This window comes from Erythrolamprus reginae, chromosome 3, assembly GCF_031021105.1.
Source record: "Erythrolamprus reginae isolate rEryReg1 chromosome 3, rEryReg1.hap1, whole genome shotgun sequence".
Classification (NCBI taxonomy): domain Eukaryota; kingdom Metazoa; phylum Chordata; class Lepidosauria; order Squamata; family Dipsadidae; genus Erythrolamprus; species Erythrolamprus reginae.
This window is the reverse complement of record NC_091952.1, coordinates 209,083,739-209,102,368: the sequence shown is the minus strand read 5'-3', so window position 1 is coordinate 209,102,368 and position 18,630 is coordinate 209,083,739. Positions and strand designations below refer to the sequence as shown.

At 40.4% G+C, this 18,630-nt stretch overlaps 1 protein-coding gene across 1 annotated transcript in view; it reads right to left on the bottom strand.

The window, feature by feature from the left end:
* Positions 1-18,630, bottom strand: part of SNTG1 (syntrophin gamma 1) — a 272,233-nt gene that overhangs the window by 54,144 nt on the left and 199,459 nt on the right. Inside the window, exon 13 of the mRNA XM_070749155.1 lies at positions 8,696-8,734. Within this exon, the coding sequence (XP_070605256.1) occupies positions 8,696-8,734 (39 nt within the window). The remainder of the gene's footprint in view (positions 1-8,695; positions 8,735-18,630) is intronic.

Here is an 18,630-nt window from a genome sequence, read left to right as displayed (position 1 = left end):
TGTCTGTCTATCTATCTATCTATCTATCTATCTATCTATCTATCTATCTATCTATCTATCTATCTATCTATCTATCTATCTATCTATCTATCTATCTATCTATCTGGTTTTCTATGCTGATAACCTCACAGCAGCTAATGCTGAAGCTCTTCTTTGGATACACTTATTTATTTGTTTGTTTGTTTGTTTGTTTATTTATTTAATTGGATTTGTATGCAATCCCTCTCCAAGGACTCAGGGTGGCTCACAGCATATATAAAAACAGAACAATAATGTAAATCCAATTAATGATGAGAAGGAATCCAGTTTTGAAGGATTTTAAATGTTAGGTTTTAGCTTTGTTCCTGATCGAGATACTTTTTTTACTTTTTAATTTATTGTTAATATTGTTAATTTGTTTACCCTCTTTTAAATTTACAGAGCTAGTTTACTGGTTTTCTTTAAAATAAATATTCTAAAACATGTCTCAATTAATGTAATTTTATTGTTTTCCATTTTTATAAGTTACCAGTAGCCACTGCATTTTCTAACCTCGGCTTATACTCGGGTCAATACGTTTTCCCAGTTTTTGTGGCAAAAATTGGTGCCTCGGCTTATACTCGGGTCGGCTTATACTCGAGTATATACGGTAATTCCACTTTCTATTACATAAAACATATTTTCTCCCAAAGAGAAATGCAAATTCAGATATTAATGCTTCGGTTTTTTAAATACTAAAATAATTATACCTAGCACAGGGGTTTTTTTGGAATCAAAAGATAAAGAAACTTCACTAAACTATCACCCCATACAAACACCAGTGATATTTTTATGGTCTGAAAATGTTCAAAATATAACCTCTATAAAAAGTCAGCTGAAGCCTTTAAGCAGAGCAAGGGGGATTGATCTGGAAGGATGGAAAACCAGCAGCAATCCTACATTGTTAAACTTGAGAAAAATAACGTAGTTTGTTTTCTGTGAAGATTATATACCATGGAGAGGTAGAGGCAATGCAATTTGCTTTGGAAAAGCATGTCTCTGAACACATGAGGTATAGGGCAAGGAATCTTTATTTTCACTAGGAAAAAATGCATAGACTACTTTCTGTTTTACTGTCACAAACAAAAATTAAAGGAGGTTATTTACTCCAGACGTGGATACTGCAAGGAATAAACTCTGAAATTTCTTTTGATCAATTATCTTTCTTAAGTAGAAAAATACTTCAATATTTTTTCAATATCTCTCCAGTTCCAAAAAAAATCATGGAATTGTATTATGGAAGTTTTGGATATTTGTTGTGCCTTTCCCTTCCCAAAAAATAAGAGATGCACAGGATTATTAATTTATTTATACAAGCCACATTTCTTAAAAGAATGGCTTTAAAAAAACCCCGTCTTCCTGTTTTTTCCAAATATTACTTTTGAGTAGATGCTCAAAATCAACCATTACAAGCTTGGTTTCTTGTTAACACCTCCATAATTTAGCAAAATATAAAGCACACTTGAGTGAGGAAAGTTTGATCTGTTCTTCAATAGTACATTTCTATTGTCCAGGTGTTCATGCTCTTCCTTTTGTGAGGAGATATCCAGCTTCCTTCATCACCTTCTTCCTACATATTTCAGCAAATGCTATAAGGAGAATCCTCGCCTTTTCCACCAGCACATAAATTGGAAGAGACCTAAGTACTGAAGCCACACAGATATACAGTAGAAACCTCTTTCACTCTTGGAGTGCCACAGTATGTGATGAGGGCTGCAAACAGAGTATACTGACATTGGAACATCATCTTTCGGCTGTGGCGAGGGGGGCGTTTGCCCAGGTTCGCCTGGTGCACCAGTTGCGGCCCTATTTGGACAGGGAGTCACTGCTCACAGTCACTCATGCCCTCATAACCTCGAGGTTCGATTACTGCAACGCTCTCTACATGGGACTACCTTTGAAAAGTGTTCGGAAACTTCAGATCGTGCAGAATGCGGCCACGAGAGCCATCGTGGGGCTTCCTAGATTCACCCACGTTTCTGCAACACTCCGCGGCCTGCACTGGCTGCCGATCGGTTTTCGGTCACAATTCAAAGTGTTGGTAATGACCTTTAAAGCCCTACATGGCATTGGGCCAGAATACATCTGGAACCGCCTTCTATCACACGAATCCCAGCGGCCGATAAGGTCCCACAGAGTTGGCCTTCTCCGGGTCCCATCGACCAAACAATGTCGTTGGGCGGGCCCCAGGGGAAGAGCCTTCTCTGTGGCGGCCCCGGCCCTCTGGAACCAACTCCCCCAGAGATTAGAATGGCCCCCACCCTCCTTGTCTTTCGCAAATTACTTAAGACCCATCTTTGTCGCCAGGCATGGGGGAGTTAAGTTATCCTTTCCCCCTAGGCTATTACAAGTTATGCATGGTATGTTTGGTTTTTTATAATAAGGGGTTTTTTAGTTGTTTTTATTAATTGGATTGTTCATGTTGTTTACCACTGTTGTTAGCCGCCCCGAGTCTGCGGAGAGGGGCGGCATACAAATCCAATAAATAATAATAATAATAATAATAATAATAATAATAATAATAATACCAACTCGAAGGATTCTCCTAGCATGGTTAAATTAAAAAACGAATATTGCTTCAGAAATCAGTTTTGAGAGCTTGTTGTTTTGATTCTTTGCTGAAGTGAACAAGTTCTTTGAAAATTTGAACTGCCTAATTGTGCATCTCTAGCAAAGTAAAGTTCTTAAAATGCATAGATAGAGGAGTCTGCAATATTTAACTATATTTATCAAAATAATTATTGTTGATTACTTAATCAAGAATACATCTTACTTCTACTGTCAGTAAGAAAACCTGCCTCAGCAGAAATATCAACCAAACGTAAATATCAAGAATTTTAAAGTCCATAATTTCTATAAGCTAAATGAAATTATAAGATGCATTATACCATACTTCACAGATCGGTCAATAAGTAAGACTTTAAATTGCTTCAATTCAAGGCACTGATAGTTTTTCTATCCTGCAGCTCCTATAATAAACAGCATGGCTGTAATGTTAGGCGATATATTTGAAGATTTGTGGCACTGGATGGAATGTATTCATTATTATTTGACAGGATTTCAATACTCTAATATAAGCAGAAAGTAAAATAATGCCAGATTGCTTTCAAACTATATTAAGAATGTCAAAATTATTTTTCTTTACTAGTGCATTCTAAAAGTTTATCTATACAGCAATAAAATGATTTTTAAAATAACGTTTTTTTACTGGAACTTACCCTTCAATTTCAGAATTTCAAATAAGAATAACATTTCACCATATATTATAAGATAGATGCCTTACGAAAAGCAACAGTCTAAAGGAGACAATTCACTGTTAGTTTTGCCTGACATTAAATTCTACTCCAATATTTTAAGAAGTCATCTTAAAGAACAAATAAGAGTCTGATATTTGGTTTAATAGATAAACTCAGTGTCTAATGAATTATCAAATACTGTATGTTCAATAAGCAGATGTATTTTTTTTTAAAAAAATTGTTACTGACTATAAATTATATGATCATGAAAAGCAATATAACTTGTATGTATGAAAACCTATACTTTCAGTAACCCACACCCTAAAATTAATTCTACAGCTCTCATTGCAAGGTCCTATAGCATTTCTATATTCCAGTGCTGAAATCTTCAGGTAGGGAGAACTTATTTCCCAAGTATGTTTAGAAATGTCCAATCAAGAAACTGATTATCAATGTTATGTCTAAAGGCTTTTAGAACTTTTGTCATTATACCTACACACTAGTCTAGAAAAGCAACAATACAGGTAACAATTCTCTAGAGGAACCCCACAGAGAATCATAGACTGATATCTGAGAGGTGGGATTCAGCAGGTCCTGACAGTTCTGGAGAATTGGTAGTGGAAATTTTTAGTAGTTCGGAGAACCGGTAAATACCACCTCTAATTGGCCCCACCCCCATCTATTCTCTGCCTCCCAAGTCCCAGCTGATCGGGAGGAAATGGGGATTTTTCAGTATCCTTCCCCTTGAATGGGGAAGGAACTGAGATTTTGCAGTACCCTTCTGTTGGGGTGAGGTGGGAATGGAGATTTTACAATATCCTTCCCCTGCCAAGGCCGCCATGCCATGCCATGCCCACCATTGTGATTGATATCCTATGTCTTTTCAAGAGAATCTAAAGTGGTATTGATTTTTTTTTCCATTTGTACTCCTTGCAGGAATCCTATTGTTTCCATAAACAAAGCCTTTATAACAAATGCAATCCAAGTTCCCATCTATGCAAAACAATCAATGTTTAGTTGCAGACAGCTGACAATGCAATAGGCAGGAATGATCACTGCATAATTGACACCCTGGTGTGCACCTCTGCTTAATTTAACAGCAAGGATCCAACTCCCCTATGTGTTTTTATACATATACTTAGCATTGTTGTTTCAGCTTTGTGCCTTCCTCTTCATAATGAGGTTGATCACTGTGTTCATTGAAAACAGATGGTTGCAGGACAAATGCATTTTTAAATGTAGATGTTCAATATATGTCAGTCTGGGAATTTGAATTTTGAACATCAACAGTTGCAAAAAAAGTAAATTATTTTTATCTAGTAAAATACCCAAAAAAGTATTTTATGAATGTGTCCTCTGTTTTTTCAGTCTGTTCTCTCTCAACACATTCTCCTCTCTACCCCCAACACTTCTGGATGCTGCAGCCTAATTCATTAATTGATTTGTAGTGCTGGCTACCAGTTTCATTGGCTTCAAAAAAGAGTGGACCAATTCATGAAGTCTGAGTGAGCAATAGCTTTAATGTAGCATGGCTTCCTCTCAGATCCATCTTTTGGGAGACTAGGACAGTTGTTGGCCATTGTTAGAACAAACCCGAGTCTTCGGAGAGGGGCGGCATACAAATCCAAATAATAAATAAAAATAAATAAATAAAATAAACTTTAGTGTGCTTGTTCAGTTTTCCTGTTGTTTTCCAGTGTACATGTTTTTCCTTTGATAAATAAATACCAGGAAAATAAAAGTGCTTTTTTAGACATTATCAGCATAAACCTTCTGATAGTGTGAATGGGAAAACCTACAAAAACAAATTTTCAGTTCAGAAAAGAAATTTGGAAGTTCTATTTTCTTTCTTCCTTTTTAAGAGCATGAAATAAAGTTAGGAAATAGAACATAACACTCTTCATTCATATCTCAGACACTAAAATTTAAATGATGTAAACACACTGACTGTCTTTTGATCAGAGTTAAAGTTAGAACTTTACCACCAATTTCAAGATGCTGGAACAGCAATAAACATTATTTGAAGCTCTATAAAGTGAAAAAAGAACTTTAGCAGAGACAACTCGAAATCTAAGCTTGATACTGTTGTGAGTCTCTTACATCCAGAAAGTAAGGCTACAATGCATGTAGCTCTTCCGGGGAATGTTCGTGGAGGAAGTTGGTATTACTATCGTGTAACGGGAAGCCAGCAGAAGAGAACGACCAGTTTCAGTGGTCAGTAGATCATCGACTGGCATTGTGGTGAAGGTTAGAGATGAGCGCCCAAATTCTATTTCCCTCCAAGTGCGAAGTGCGTGCTGTAATACACTCTACAGTTGAGAAAAGCCTCGCCTTCAATCTCAAAATGGTCAAGAAATTCTTGGATGGCACTGACTCTGTTGATTTTGTGTGCTTTAGTAAGCATCATGGGCACCCATTGCAGCAGCGTTCATGCCCTTAGCATTTAGGTAGCATTTAGGACCCGGATTGTGGGGGCAATAGGCTGGCTCTGTTAAAAAAGTGCTGTTGCTAACATGTTGTGAGCCGCCCTGAGTCTAAGGAGAAGGGCGGCATAAAAATCGAATAAATAAATAAATAAATAAATAAATATTACAGCGTGCATTTCGCACATAGAAGGGAATGGAATGAGGTGCTCATCTGTAACCTTCACCGCAACACTAGTTGATGATCTATTGACCACTGGCACTGCTTGTTCTCTTCCGCTGCTTTCCCACTACATGATAATAATACCAACTTCCCCCAGCAAGAGCTACGTGCCTTGTAACCTTACTTTCTGGTTAACCCTTGTAAATATGGGTAATTTTTCAAAATGTACTGCTTTTCCAACTACAGTAGAACCCCGACTTACGAGACTAATTGGTTCCGGAAGGAGGCTCGTAAGTCAGAACGCTCGTATGACGAAACATTGTTTCCCATAGGAAACAATGTAAAGTCAATTAATCCGTGCAACAACAAAAAACCCCGCTGCCGCCGAACGCGGAAGTTAGCGTTCAGAGACAGCTGCGAAGCGGTGCGCGTGTTTTAAAATGTCAGAGCCGGCCTGGGGGGCTCGGGGGGAAGCCCCCGAGTTCCCCAGGCCGGCTCTGACGTTTTAAAACACGCGCGCTGCTTCGCAGCTCTCTGCTGAATCCGGAACGCTAACTTCCGCGTTCGGATTCAGCAGACAGCTGCGAAGCGGTGCGCGTGTTTTAAAATGTCAGAGCCGGCCTGGGGGGCTTGGGGGGAAGCCCCCGAGTTCCCCAGGCCGGCTCTGACGTTTTAAAACACGCGCGCTGCTTCGCAGCTCTCTGCTGAATCCGGAACGCTAACTTCCGCGTTCGGATTCAGCAGACAGCTGCGAAGCGGTGCGCGTGTTTTAAAACGTCAGAGCCGGCCTGGGGGGCTCGGGGGGAAGCCCCCGAGTTCCCCAGGCCGGCTCTGACGTTTTAAAACACGCGCGCTGCTTCGCAGCTCTCTGCTGAATCCGGAACGCTAACTTCCGCGTTCGGATTCAGCAGACAGCTGCGAAGCGGTGCGCGTGTTTTAAAACGTCAGAGCCGGCCTGGGGAACTCGGGGACTTCCCCCCGAGCCCCCCAGGCCGGCACTGACGTTTTAAAACACGCGCACCGCTTCGCAGCTGTCTGCTGAATCCGAACGCGGAAGTTAGCGTTCCGGATTCAGCAGAGAGCTGCGAAGCGGCACGCGTGTTTTAAAAGGTTGCAGCCGGCCTGGGGGGCTTGCCAGCACCCCCCCGAGCCCCCCAGGCCGGCTGCAACCTTTTAAAACACGCGGGATACGAGCGCCAAGGAGCTGTCTCCTGAAGCCGAAAGCGGAAGTTAGTGTTCGGCTTCAGGAGACAGCTCCTTGGCGCTCGTATCCCGAATGTGAGCTCGGGAGGCGAACAAAAATGTCGCTCCCCTCCCAGCTCTTATCTCGAGTAGCTCGTAAGTAGAGCTGCTCGTATGTCGAGGTTCCACTGTACTTTAATCTCTCCCATGTGCTGACCTTTTCAGTTACTGATAAACAGCTGCTCAGGAGTGATGTGTTCCAAGAAAACTAATACACCTGTGCTTTGTGTCCTAACTTGGCAGGCCAAATATTGAAGCCCTCGTATGTCACCTTCATGTTGTCTAACAAAAGCCTTTTCCCTTCTGAACACACTAGAAATTTCTTTTTTTAACTGGCCTTTTTAAACTGGCCTTTCACACACACACACACACACACACACACACACACACACACATTATGACCTTTAGCTGGGTGAAAAGATGCATCACAAGTCTTTTTTTTTTGAACCAAGATATTATTATTATTATTATTATTATTATTATTATTATTATTATTATTATTATTTATTGGATTTGTATGACGCCCCTCTCTGCAGACTCGGGGCGGCTTACAACAATATCAAAAAACAACATGTAACAATCCAATTTAATAAAACAACTAAAAACCCTTACTATAAAAACCAAACATACACACAAACATACCATGCATAACTTGTAATGGCCTAGGGGAAGGAATATCCTAACTCCCCCATGCCTGGCGACAAAGGGGGTCTTGAGTAATTTGCAAAAGACAAGGAGGGGGGGGCATTCTAATCTCTGGGGGGAGTTGATTCCAGAGGGCCGGGGCCGCCACAGAGAAGGCTCTTTCCCTGTTTGGTCGACGGGACCCAGAGAAGGCCAACTCTGTGGGACCATATCGGCCGCTGGGATTCGTGCAATAGAAGGTAGTTCCGGATGTATTCTGGCCCAATGCCATGTAGGGCTTTAAAGGTCATTACCAACACTTTGAATTGTGACCGGAAACCTCAAATGGACTATATTTTAGAATGTTCTCAAAAGCTGGGAACCATGACTCTGGGGGGAAGGAACTCTAGGAAAGTTGAAACTGCTTCAGTGTTACAGGTTTCAATACTGGGCCACTACTATGATCACATGATCTTCATTTTCAATGTTCCATGACATCTCAGTCAGTTTTTCACTCTGTCGCCATTCTCTACCTAACAGCATCCATGTGCATACCTGCTAAAAAAGAGCCCAAATTTTCTGTTGGTAAGTGAGGCATTTATTGAGTTTTTCCCCATGTTACAACCTTGCTTGCCACAGTTGTTAAGTTAATCACTGAAGATGTTAAGTTAGTAACATGGTTGTTAAGAGAATCTGGCTTGCCCATTGACTTTGCTTGTCAGAAGGTCAGAAAAGGTGATCACATGACCCCAGGACACAACAACAGTCATAAGTACGAGTCAGTTGCCAAGCATCTGGATTTGATCACATGATCACAAAGATGCTGCAATGGTTATAAATGTAAAAAATGGTCGTAAGTCACTTTTTTCAGTGCCATTGTAACTTTGAATGGTCACTAAATGAACTGTCATTAGTCAAGGATTACCTGTATTTTATCAGATAAAGAACAATTTTTAATTAAGGTTTGAAAACATATATTTGTCTCTTACCTGCTGGTTCACGGGAAAATTCCTGTTGATTTTTTTAATCTATAAAAGTGAAAAGAAAAATGGATTAATAAATAAACTGATTCAATTATGATTCAATCACTTGAAACAAGATGGAATCATTTACATGCTTCCTCTGTGAAACTGATATATACATATTAATAGGTTTCACATTTTAAAAATAATTTGAAGGTGTGTAAAGGGAAGAAGGAATAACTTTGGGGAATGGGAAAGAGCCACATTCAAGACAACAATGAGATAAAAGGTATCTGAGTTTGGACTAAAACTTGAACAAGTGTTTCAAGACCACCACCAACCTCTGTTCTTGTGAAGCCAAGGGGTAAGTTCATTGAGACTTGCAACATTGTTACTATAATCTTATAAAAAAATTAACATATGCATGCTTGGGTTTCTACTCTGATCTATCTTGATTGGTTGACAGGGTCATTGTTGAATTTTGTACTTAAATGTTCTCTTATCAAATGTAACATTATTATTGTTGCTGATCAATTTCCGGTCACAATTCAAAGTGTTGGTTATGACCTATAAAGCCCTTCATGGCATCGGACCAGAATATCTCCGGGACCGCCTTCTGCCGTATGAATCCCAGCGACCGGTTAGGTCTCACAGAGTTGGCCTTCTCCAGGTCCCATCGTCTAAGCAATGTTGTTTGGCGGGACCCAGGAGAAGAGCCTTCTCTGTGGCGGCCCCGACCCTCTGGAACCAGCTCCCCCCAGATATCAGAGTTGCCCCCACCCTCCTTGCCTTTCACAAGCTCCTTAAAACCCACCTCTGTTGTCAGACATGGGGGAATTGAAATTTCACTTCCCCCTAGGCTTATAGAATTTATACATGGTATGCTTGTATGTATGAGTGGTTCTTTAAATTGGGGTTTTTTAGATTATTTTTAATATTAGATTTGTTTACATTGTCTTTTCATTGTTGTTAGCCGCCCCGAGTCTTTGGAGAGGGGCGGCATACAAATCTAACAAATAAATAAATAAATAAATAAATAAATAAATAAATATTGTGCATATTATTATTATTATTATTATTATTATTATTATTATTATTATTATTATTACCGGTATTCCACTAAAATATCATTTCAGTTTATGTCATATAAATTTAATTCTGTAAATATCTCTTAAATCATATTTTTTTCTAAATATCTCATATTTTATATGCCAATAATCAGAAGAAAATTTATATATTTATTCAGAGAAAAAGCAAATAGACTGAGAGGTAAATAGATAGCTAACAAAATGCTGTCACATAACAGATGTGACCCAGCTTTATGCTCACAGCAACTATTTAAAAAAAAGAAAAATAACAAACATCCAAAGGATGCTACACACCTGGCATTTGAGATTTAAAATAGATCTGAACTCATTCTAGGTCAATATGTATTCTCTATACTATCTCAATTAAGCTCGCAATGCAATTCTACTCTACATTACTCTCTAGTTAAAAATATACTGTCATTTTGGACAAAACTGTAAATTACTTCTAAATACATTAATCATAGGCTCTTCCAGAGAAAGGCACAATACAGATAGAACAAAACCGAACTAGGAATACAAAGTAAAAAACTCAAATACAGTGATCCCTCGATTATCGCGAGGGTTCCGTTCCAAGACCCCTCGCGATAATCGATTTTTCGCGATGTAGGGTTGCGGAAGTAAAAACACCATCTGCGCATGCGTGCCCTTTTTCCATGGCCGCGCATGCGCAGATGGTGGAGTCTGCGTGGGCGGCGGGGAAACCCGGATCTTTGTCTGCTCGCTGCTGCTGCGGCCGCCCAGCAACTGATCTGCTCGGCGGCAGCAGCGAGGAGCCGAATCGGGCTTTCCCCTTTGCGTGGGCGGCGGGGAAACCCGGATCTTCGTCTGCTTGCTGCTGCTGCGGTCGCCCAGCAGCTGATCTGCTCGGCGGCAGCAGCGAGGAGCCGAATTGGGCTTTCCCCTTTGCGTGGGCGGCGGGGAAACCCGGATCTTCGTCTGCTCGCTGCAGCAGCGGCCGCCCAGCAGCTGATCTGCTCGGCGGCAGCAGCGAGGAGCCGAATCGGGCTTTCCCCTTTGCGTGGGCGGCGGAGAAACCCGGATCTTCGTCTGCTCACTGCTGCTGCGGCCGCCCAGCAGCTGATCTGCTCGGCGGCAGCAGCGAGGAGCCGAATCGGGCTTTCCCCTTTGCGTGGGCGGCGGGGAAACCCGGATCTTCGTCTGCTCACTGCAGCAGCGGCCGCCCAGCAGCTGATCTGCTCGGCGGCAGCAGCGAGGAGCCGAATCGGGCTTTCCCCTTTGCGTGGGCGGCGGGGAAACCCGGATCTTCGTCTGCTCACTGCAGCAGCGGCCGCCCAGCAGCTGATCTGCTCGGCGGCAGCAGCGAGGAGCCGAATCGGGTTTCCCCGCCGCCCACGCAACGGGGAAAGCCCGATTCGGCTCCTCGCTGCTGCCGCCGAGCAGATCAGCTGCTGGGCGGCCGCAGCAGCAGCGAGAAGATGAAGATCGGGGTTTCCCCGCCGCCCACGCAAAGGGGAAACCCCGGCTCCTCGCTGATGGCCCCGCTCGCCCGCTCGCCCGCCGCCCGCCAGCAAGAGGGGGAGAGATAGAGAAAGAGAGAGAAGGAAAGAAAGAGATGAGAGAGGGAGGAAGAGAGTGTGAGAGAGGAAGAAGCAAGATAGAGAAAGAGAGAGAGAAAGAAAGATGAGAAAGGAAGGAAGAGAGTGACGTCATCGGGTGGAAAAATCGCAATATAGCGTTTCGCGAAGAACGAGATCGCGAAAATCGAGGGATCACTGTAGACACTAAGCTGCACCTAACTCTACACATCTTTAGACGATTGCCTATTTCCAAATATCCAGATTTTGTAAAAAGATGGATGGTAGTGGGGTAATGTTTCTTACATGGAGCAATCCAGATTGGTAATCCACATTATCTCTATGTTATATAAGGCAAAAGGACAAAAGCAAAATGTGCACCAAATAACCTTATCTTCTGCAATCCATTATTGCATAAAAGATGGGAAATAATTTTTAATATTGCTTTAATTTACATATCTTCTTCTTAGTTTACACACACACACACACAAGTTTACAAGTGTATCATTGATTTGGCAACAATTTATTAGCATACCTTTTATAAATAAGTCATATAACACCAGGAAAATATTTTTTTCCCTAGAAATGTATGATTTTTCTTAGACTTCATATAGTTTAGGAGCTTAATAAATGCTATAGAGGAAGAGTTTTCATGTTTCAAGGACAACTATAAAAATTGTCATCTATTTATTGGTTAGGCATAAACATTTATTTCCACAATTAAAGTTAAGTAACAGTTCTTTCCCAGAAAAAAGAATGCGCAATGGCCACATGAACATTCCTTAAGGAATGCTATTTTTAAACACCTAAACATTAAAAGAACAAAACAGGTTATTCTGTTTAGATGCTTTGATTATAACATTGTTTAATGATTTGATGCACATATATTTCTCTCTCTCTCTCTCTGTATGTGTGTATTTACATGCATTTACAACACTGTATATGATACAGTGCAGAGGTGCGTTCCTTCTGGTTCAGACTGGTTTGTCCAAATTGGTAGCATTATGAGGATGTATGTGCTGTTTGGTTTTTAATTATGATAGGGTTTTTAGGTTTTTTAAAATATTAGATTTGTGCCTGTATAATACTGTTTTTATCGTGTTGTGAGCCGCCCCGAGTCTTCAGAGAGGGGTGGCATACAAATCTAATAAATTACTACTACTACTACTATTATTATTATTATTATTATTATTATTATTATTATTATTATTATGTCAGGGAATCGGTTCAGTCGGTGCTGGTCTGTGAGTGCCCCCATCTGTTATGCAGGGCTTCACGTTACAAGCCCCCAATTAAGTCCAAAGGAGAAATTCAAACACACACCTTTGTAAAGTAAACAAAGTTGGTTTATCAAAAGGAAAATACTGTCCAAAATTCACTTTTAATCAGCCAAAGTGCTCTCCCACACATCACAAGCCTTGAATGCTGTGAAAAACATCAAACAAAAGCAGATAAAAGGCAGCTGTGAAGACGTCACAGCCACCCCCTTTCAAGAGTCCTCACGCTGAGACTTAACTGCGAATTATTCCACAAAGTCCTTGAAAATCCTGAAGCTGTTCATAAAAGTCTTTGTAAATCCCGAAGCAAACCACAAGTCTCTCTCTCTCATAAAACAGATAAACTCCTACGCCGAGAAGCAACAACACTGGCAATTTATCAGCAGCCCCATTAGCCTAATTGCCCCAGCCACAGGTGCTCTCCCTTATTTCCTATAATACTTGCACATTTGTTCCTTCCTTGACATCAGCCTGCGTCTGCGAACATCTATGAATGCCTCCCCTTCTGAATCTAACGATGATAATGATGATTCATTAATGGGGTAATTAGCTAATGGGCTGCCTGTAATTACCTCCTCCTACTTCCAGAATCTTCCCTTGACACAGAAGCTTCACCGTCGGTGTTCTGCCGGGCTCTCTGATAGGAGCCTCCCAAAAATTCAAGGATACAAATTTCAGACACACACACGTTTGAAAATTCAAAACAATGTTCTTTATCACAAAAGTCAAAATAAACTAAGCACTCTTTTTGTATTGCAAAGAGCACTCTTCTCAAAACAACCGGGTAGTCTGTACAATGTCCCTTAAGCAGCCATTAAGTATTTAGCCAGCAGCTGTGGAGAAACTTCACACCTTCTTCTTCCAACAAAGTGAGACACACAAACACACACACGTTGCTCTGCTTTGGTTTCAAAGGCGTGAAAAAGCAACAAAGTGCATGCACACCCACAAGGCACATCCACGCAGCATAGGAGGAAGCGAATCGTCAGCGAGGTAAAGAGGAACCCATTCCTGCTGCAGACAGCAACCCAAGTTTTATTCCTTTATATCAGTGTTTCCCAACCTTGCCCACTTGAAGATATTTGGACTTCAACTTCCAGAATTCCCCAGCCAGCAAATGCTGGCTGGGGAATTCTGGGAGTTAAAGTCCAGATATCTTCAAGTGGCCAAGGTTGAGAAATGCTGCTTTATATGCCTCCACTTTCAGAAAGGCGACATTATTTTCTTCTTGTTTCTAACATTAATTTATCTGCAGAGACAACTGACAATCTTTAGCTAAGTTTCCTACCTTGCCACATTCAGAGCAGAAGCTAATCTCCCTGTGGTTTGTTTGATCTCCCTTGACGGGAAAAATGTGTTTCCTCAGGTAATTCCTTTTTTCTTTCCTTTTTCAATCTCACTGTCTATGTGTAGTCCTTCCAGGTACATTGGAAAATGTAGTGTTAAAAATCTCGCTGTGAAGAAGAATCCTTTCCTCAGAGCATGGCATTGACAAGAGGTGAGATGTTGAAGGAAGGTAGAAATTAATTTAAAATGACAAGCCTAAGACAGTGGGGGCACATCTATCTACTTCATGCAGCACCACAGCTTGCAACTACATTTTGTGCCAAGCTTGTTTCAAACTGAAAATCCTTAGAGTAATGATTGAGAAATATACAAATGCCTATATTTTAAATATCAATTGATATTGGTTAGATGGCAATAATTATGAGGCTAATTAAAAGCTTCACTAAAATGTTTTTTCACAAACAGAATAATTAAGATAAAGCTATTAGATTAAATGTACAATCTGATTACATTTGATATTTTACAATAACTTTCCCTTTTACTTTTAAATAAAAGGTTAATAACTAATACTTGATCAAAGTGGAGGGCATTTGGGGTTTATATTTTTAAGGCATTCGTTTTAGGTTTATATATTTTTAAGGCACTTCATAATATATATGAAGATACATTACTGGACTGCAAGACGAATCACACCTAGATTGGAGATACATACAACATCTTTGTTATGGCTGGTCATCCTTCCACAATATCCTTGCTATAGCTAGTCATAGTAGTGCCTAATGTCAGTGCTATCTACATTTAAAAGTTTGCACTCAGGCAAACTCATTTGGTTTGCTTCATATCATACCTGCATAGGCGCTTGTAAGCTTTTTGGAAACGAATATGGCCATGAAATAATATAGAAGATAATAATAATAATAATAATAATAATAATAATAATAATAATAATAATAATAATAATAATATTTATTGGATTTGTATGCCGCCCCTCTTTGTAGACTCGGGGCGGCTAACAACAATAATAAAAACAACATGTACAATCCAATAATAAAAACAACTAAAAACCCCTATTATAAAACCAAACATACACACAAACATACCATGCATAACTTGTAATGGCCTAGGGGGAAGGGCTATCTCAACTCCCCCATGCCTGGCGGTATAAATGAGTCTTGAGTAGTTTACGAAAGACAGGGAGGGTGGGGGCAGTTCTGATCTCTGGGAGGAGTTGGTTCCAGAGGGCCGGTGTCGCCACAGAGAAGGCTCTTCCCCATGGGCCCACCAAACGACATTGTTTAGTCGACGGGACCTGGAGAAGGCCAACTCTGTGGGACCTTATCGGTCGCTGGGATTCGTGCAGTAGCAGGCGGTTCCGGAGGTAATCTTGTCCAATGCCATATAGGGCTTTAAAGGTCATGACCAATACTTTGAATTGTGACCGGAAACTGATCGGCAGCCAATGCAAGCCACGGAGTGTTGAAGAAACGTGGGCGAATCTTGGAAGCCCCACGATAGCTCTCGCGGCTGCGTTCTGCACAATCTGAAGTTTCCGAACACTTTTCAGAGGTAGCCCCATGTAGAGAGCGTTGCAGTAATCGAACCTCGAGGTGATGAGGGCATGAGTGACTGTGAGCAATGACTCCCTGTCCAAATAGGGGCGCAACTGGTGCACCAGGCGAACCTGGGCAAACGCCCTCCTCGCCACAGCCGAAAGATGATGTTCCAATGTCAGCTGTGGATCGAGGAGGACGCCAAAGTTGCGAACCCTCTCTGAGATAGAAAATCAGAGACTGATAGCCAACCTCCCTTTGACAACACAATATAATATTTCATTGCTTCTACCGTCCTTACCCTGCGGTTGCTGCAATTATTTCTTTCTACTCTACACTTCTTTCAAATGCAGCTGTTCAGATTATCTATCACTCAGTCTAGACAAAAGTACCACTATGATTTTGTGCTTCAATTTTATCTCTTAAAAATAACAGAAGCTTCTGGAGTCATGTAGCTGCACAATACAAAGAGAGAAGATATTCTGTCCCATCTTTTACACATTTTTCTTATCCTATTAATTTTTGGCCATCATTAGAAATCAAAATGCTATGAAGTAAAGCAGCATCAACTGTCAAGATAATCACTCACCATGACTGTATACATCGGTAAGCTAAAATATTCCTGCCCCGAGTCTACGGAGAGGGGTGGCATACAAATCTAATTAATAAATAAAATAAATAAATAAATATTCTCTGAGTCTAGCTAAGTGGTAATTTATAAAATTTATCCTAAACCAATATGTTGGCATGGCTTTGGAGCAACATGTCTACTGAGACTATTCAATCCTACAATAGCTTGAATTATTTATTATGAAATTCTTAATAGAACAATAATCCATAAATTTATGGTGTTTATCACTGCTGAGATACTGAAAAAGGCATTATTGCCAACATCAAATAAGGATGAAATTCAAATATAGTTCATCCTGTTTTGTACATTAACTTATTTGAATAGCTACATAGGTACTTCTAACTGCATATCAAGTGAAACCACAATTAATGACCAAAACCGAGTCATCTTAAACTAACAAAAATATAAAAATGGTTAAGTTGAACAGTGCTAACATTAACATGTGAAAATTAGATGGATGCAAAATATTTCTAATCATATCCTCATTGCTGTTAAGCATTTTCTCTATAATTATCTAGCTAAATGTAATTGCTTTTGTCCTTAAATATAACCCATTATTCTATTAGATCTGTACTTCTATTACCATCTAATGTTTAAATTGATAAGTAGATCAGAAACCCATTTGTCTTAATCCACCAAAATGAATTAAGCTTTTATTTAATTAATGATTGCTTTAATCTGTTTATATGCTAGATTTTCTTCACTGTAGTAATCCACGATCATTTTTGTAGCCGCAAGTGTTTTGGCCCCCCAGATCTGGGTATATTCCATCTCTGACCTTGGTTGGGTTACACTTCCCTATTCAAGAGGGTTGTGCAGTCTCAGTTACCTTCTTGGAATAATAGCTCCTGCTCAATGACTGTTTGCATAGCTTTATTTGTTGTACAAATTGCACTCTTTTCTTCATTGGGCATCCTTTCAGAAAACCACTTATCCCCTGGTCATCTCACTGCTCTACATGAGGCTGCCTTCATAGACCACTCAGAAGCTTCAAGTTGTCTGGCATGTGGTTAGCATGGACACTGATATGCATGCCTCAGTATGTCCATATAACATCTCTGTTCCACAAACTACAATAGGTGCCATGAAATGACTTCTAGAGGCACCTCTTTCCCACAAACTACAATAGGTGCCATGCTGCTACTAAGGTTAATTTTTTGGGCCTGGTTACTTGAGGGACTGCTTGTCTCTGGTAGTATTGAATTGGGCAGTACTAAATTAATGTATTCTGAGTTCCTTTGATTCAACAATGCCATTTACAGGGACCCTATGGAAGCCCACCATTTCTGTAGAAGCACCTGGTATCTGACATGAAATTCTTTCTGAGATTTTTATTTGTGAGCCCAGTGTTATTGGGAATCTAGCAGCATACGAGAGTTGGTCTTCTCCGGGTCCCTTCGACTAAACAATGCCGTCTGGCGGGACCCAGGGGAAGAGCCTTCTCTGTAGCGGCTCCGACCCTCTGGAATCAGCTCCCTCCAGAGATCAGGACTGACTCCACCCCTCCTTTGTAAACTCCTCAAAACCCACCTCTGTCATCAAGTGTGGGGGAACTGAGACATCTCCCCCTGCCTATGTAGTATTTGTGTATGATAGAATTGTATGTATATTTTTATATATTGGGGTTCCTTGTTTTTAGATTTTTAAATGCACTATTTTTATTTCTTAGATTTTAATTATTAGATTTGTTATTATGTACAGTATTGCCTTTATCACTGTTGTGAGCCGCCCCGAGTCTACGGAGAGGGGCGGCATACAAGTCTAATAAACCATAACCATAACCATATTAAGCAAACAAACAAGCAAACAAACAAATACTTATGAAGGCAGGATAATATGTCCAGTGATAAACAGCTTACAATTTCAGGCCTCTAGAAGTCATTCCATTTTGGCAGTTCTCTACTGATAAGTATTTCAACTTGATCAAATATTTTAATAATAAATGCATTCAAGTTTATATTCAGTATAGTATAATAAATGCATTTGAGAACTGTATGTTCCAATATTAGAGGATTTTAAAAGAAATTAGAGAACCATTTACATGAAATGGTATAGGGTTTTTCACACAAGCAGGGGTTTGGACAGGGGTGGGCTACTGCCCGGACCAATGGGAGAATGCATTGGGGTAGCAAAAATGGAGCTCTACCCCAGAGCGCCCAATTTGCACTGAAATATGTTGAAACAAAATGCATAAGCCACGCCCACAGTGTGGTAGTAAAAATTTTGGTAGCTCATCACTGGTTTCAAGTATTTATTTTCCCCAGTCTTTCTTGTTATAATCTTCTTGAAATGCTGCTGTGGCCTAGAGATTAAGCTCTTGTCTAACAATTAGGAAGCTGTGAGTTCAATCCTAGGTAGAGGCAGATGCAGGGTCTTCTGCCTTGGGCAGGGGTTGGACTAGATGGCCTGCAAGGTCTCTTCATACTCTGTTAATCTGTTAAACTATGATCAACTCTGTAAAAAGAAAAGTATTATTTTCTATATTTTACTTAATTTATTATCAAATGTTCTCTATCTGAAAGCATTTAGAATTAATTTTAACTCTAATGCTGGTAATCCATTGAGAAAATGTATATTTCATGAAAATGCATATC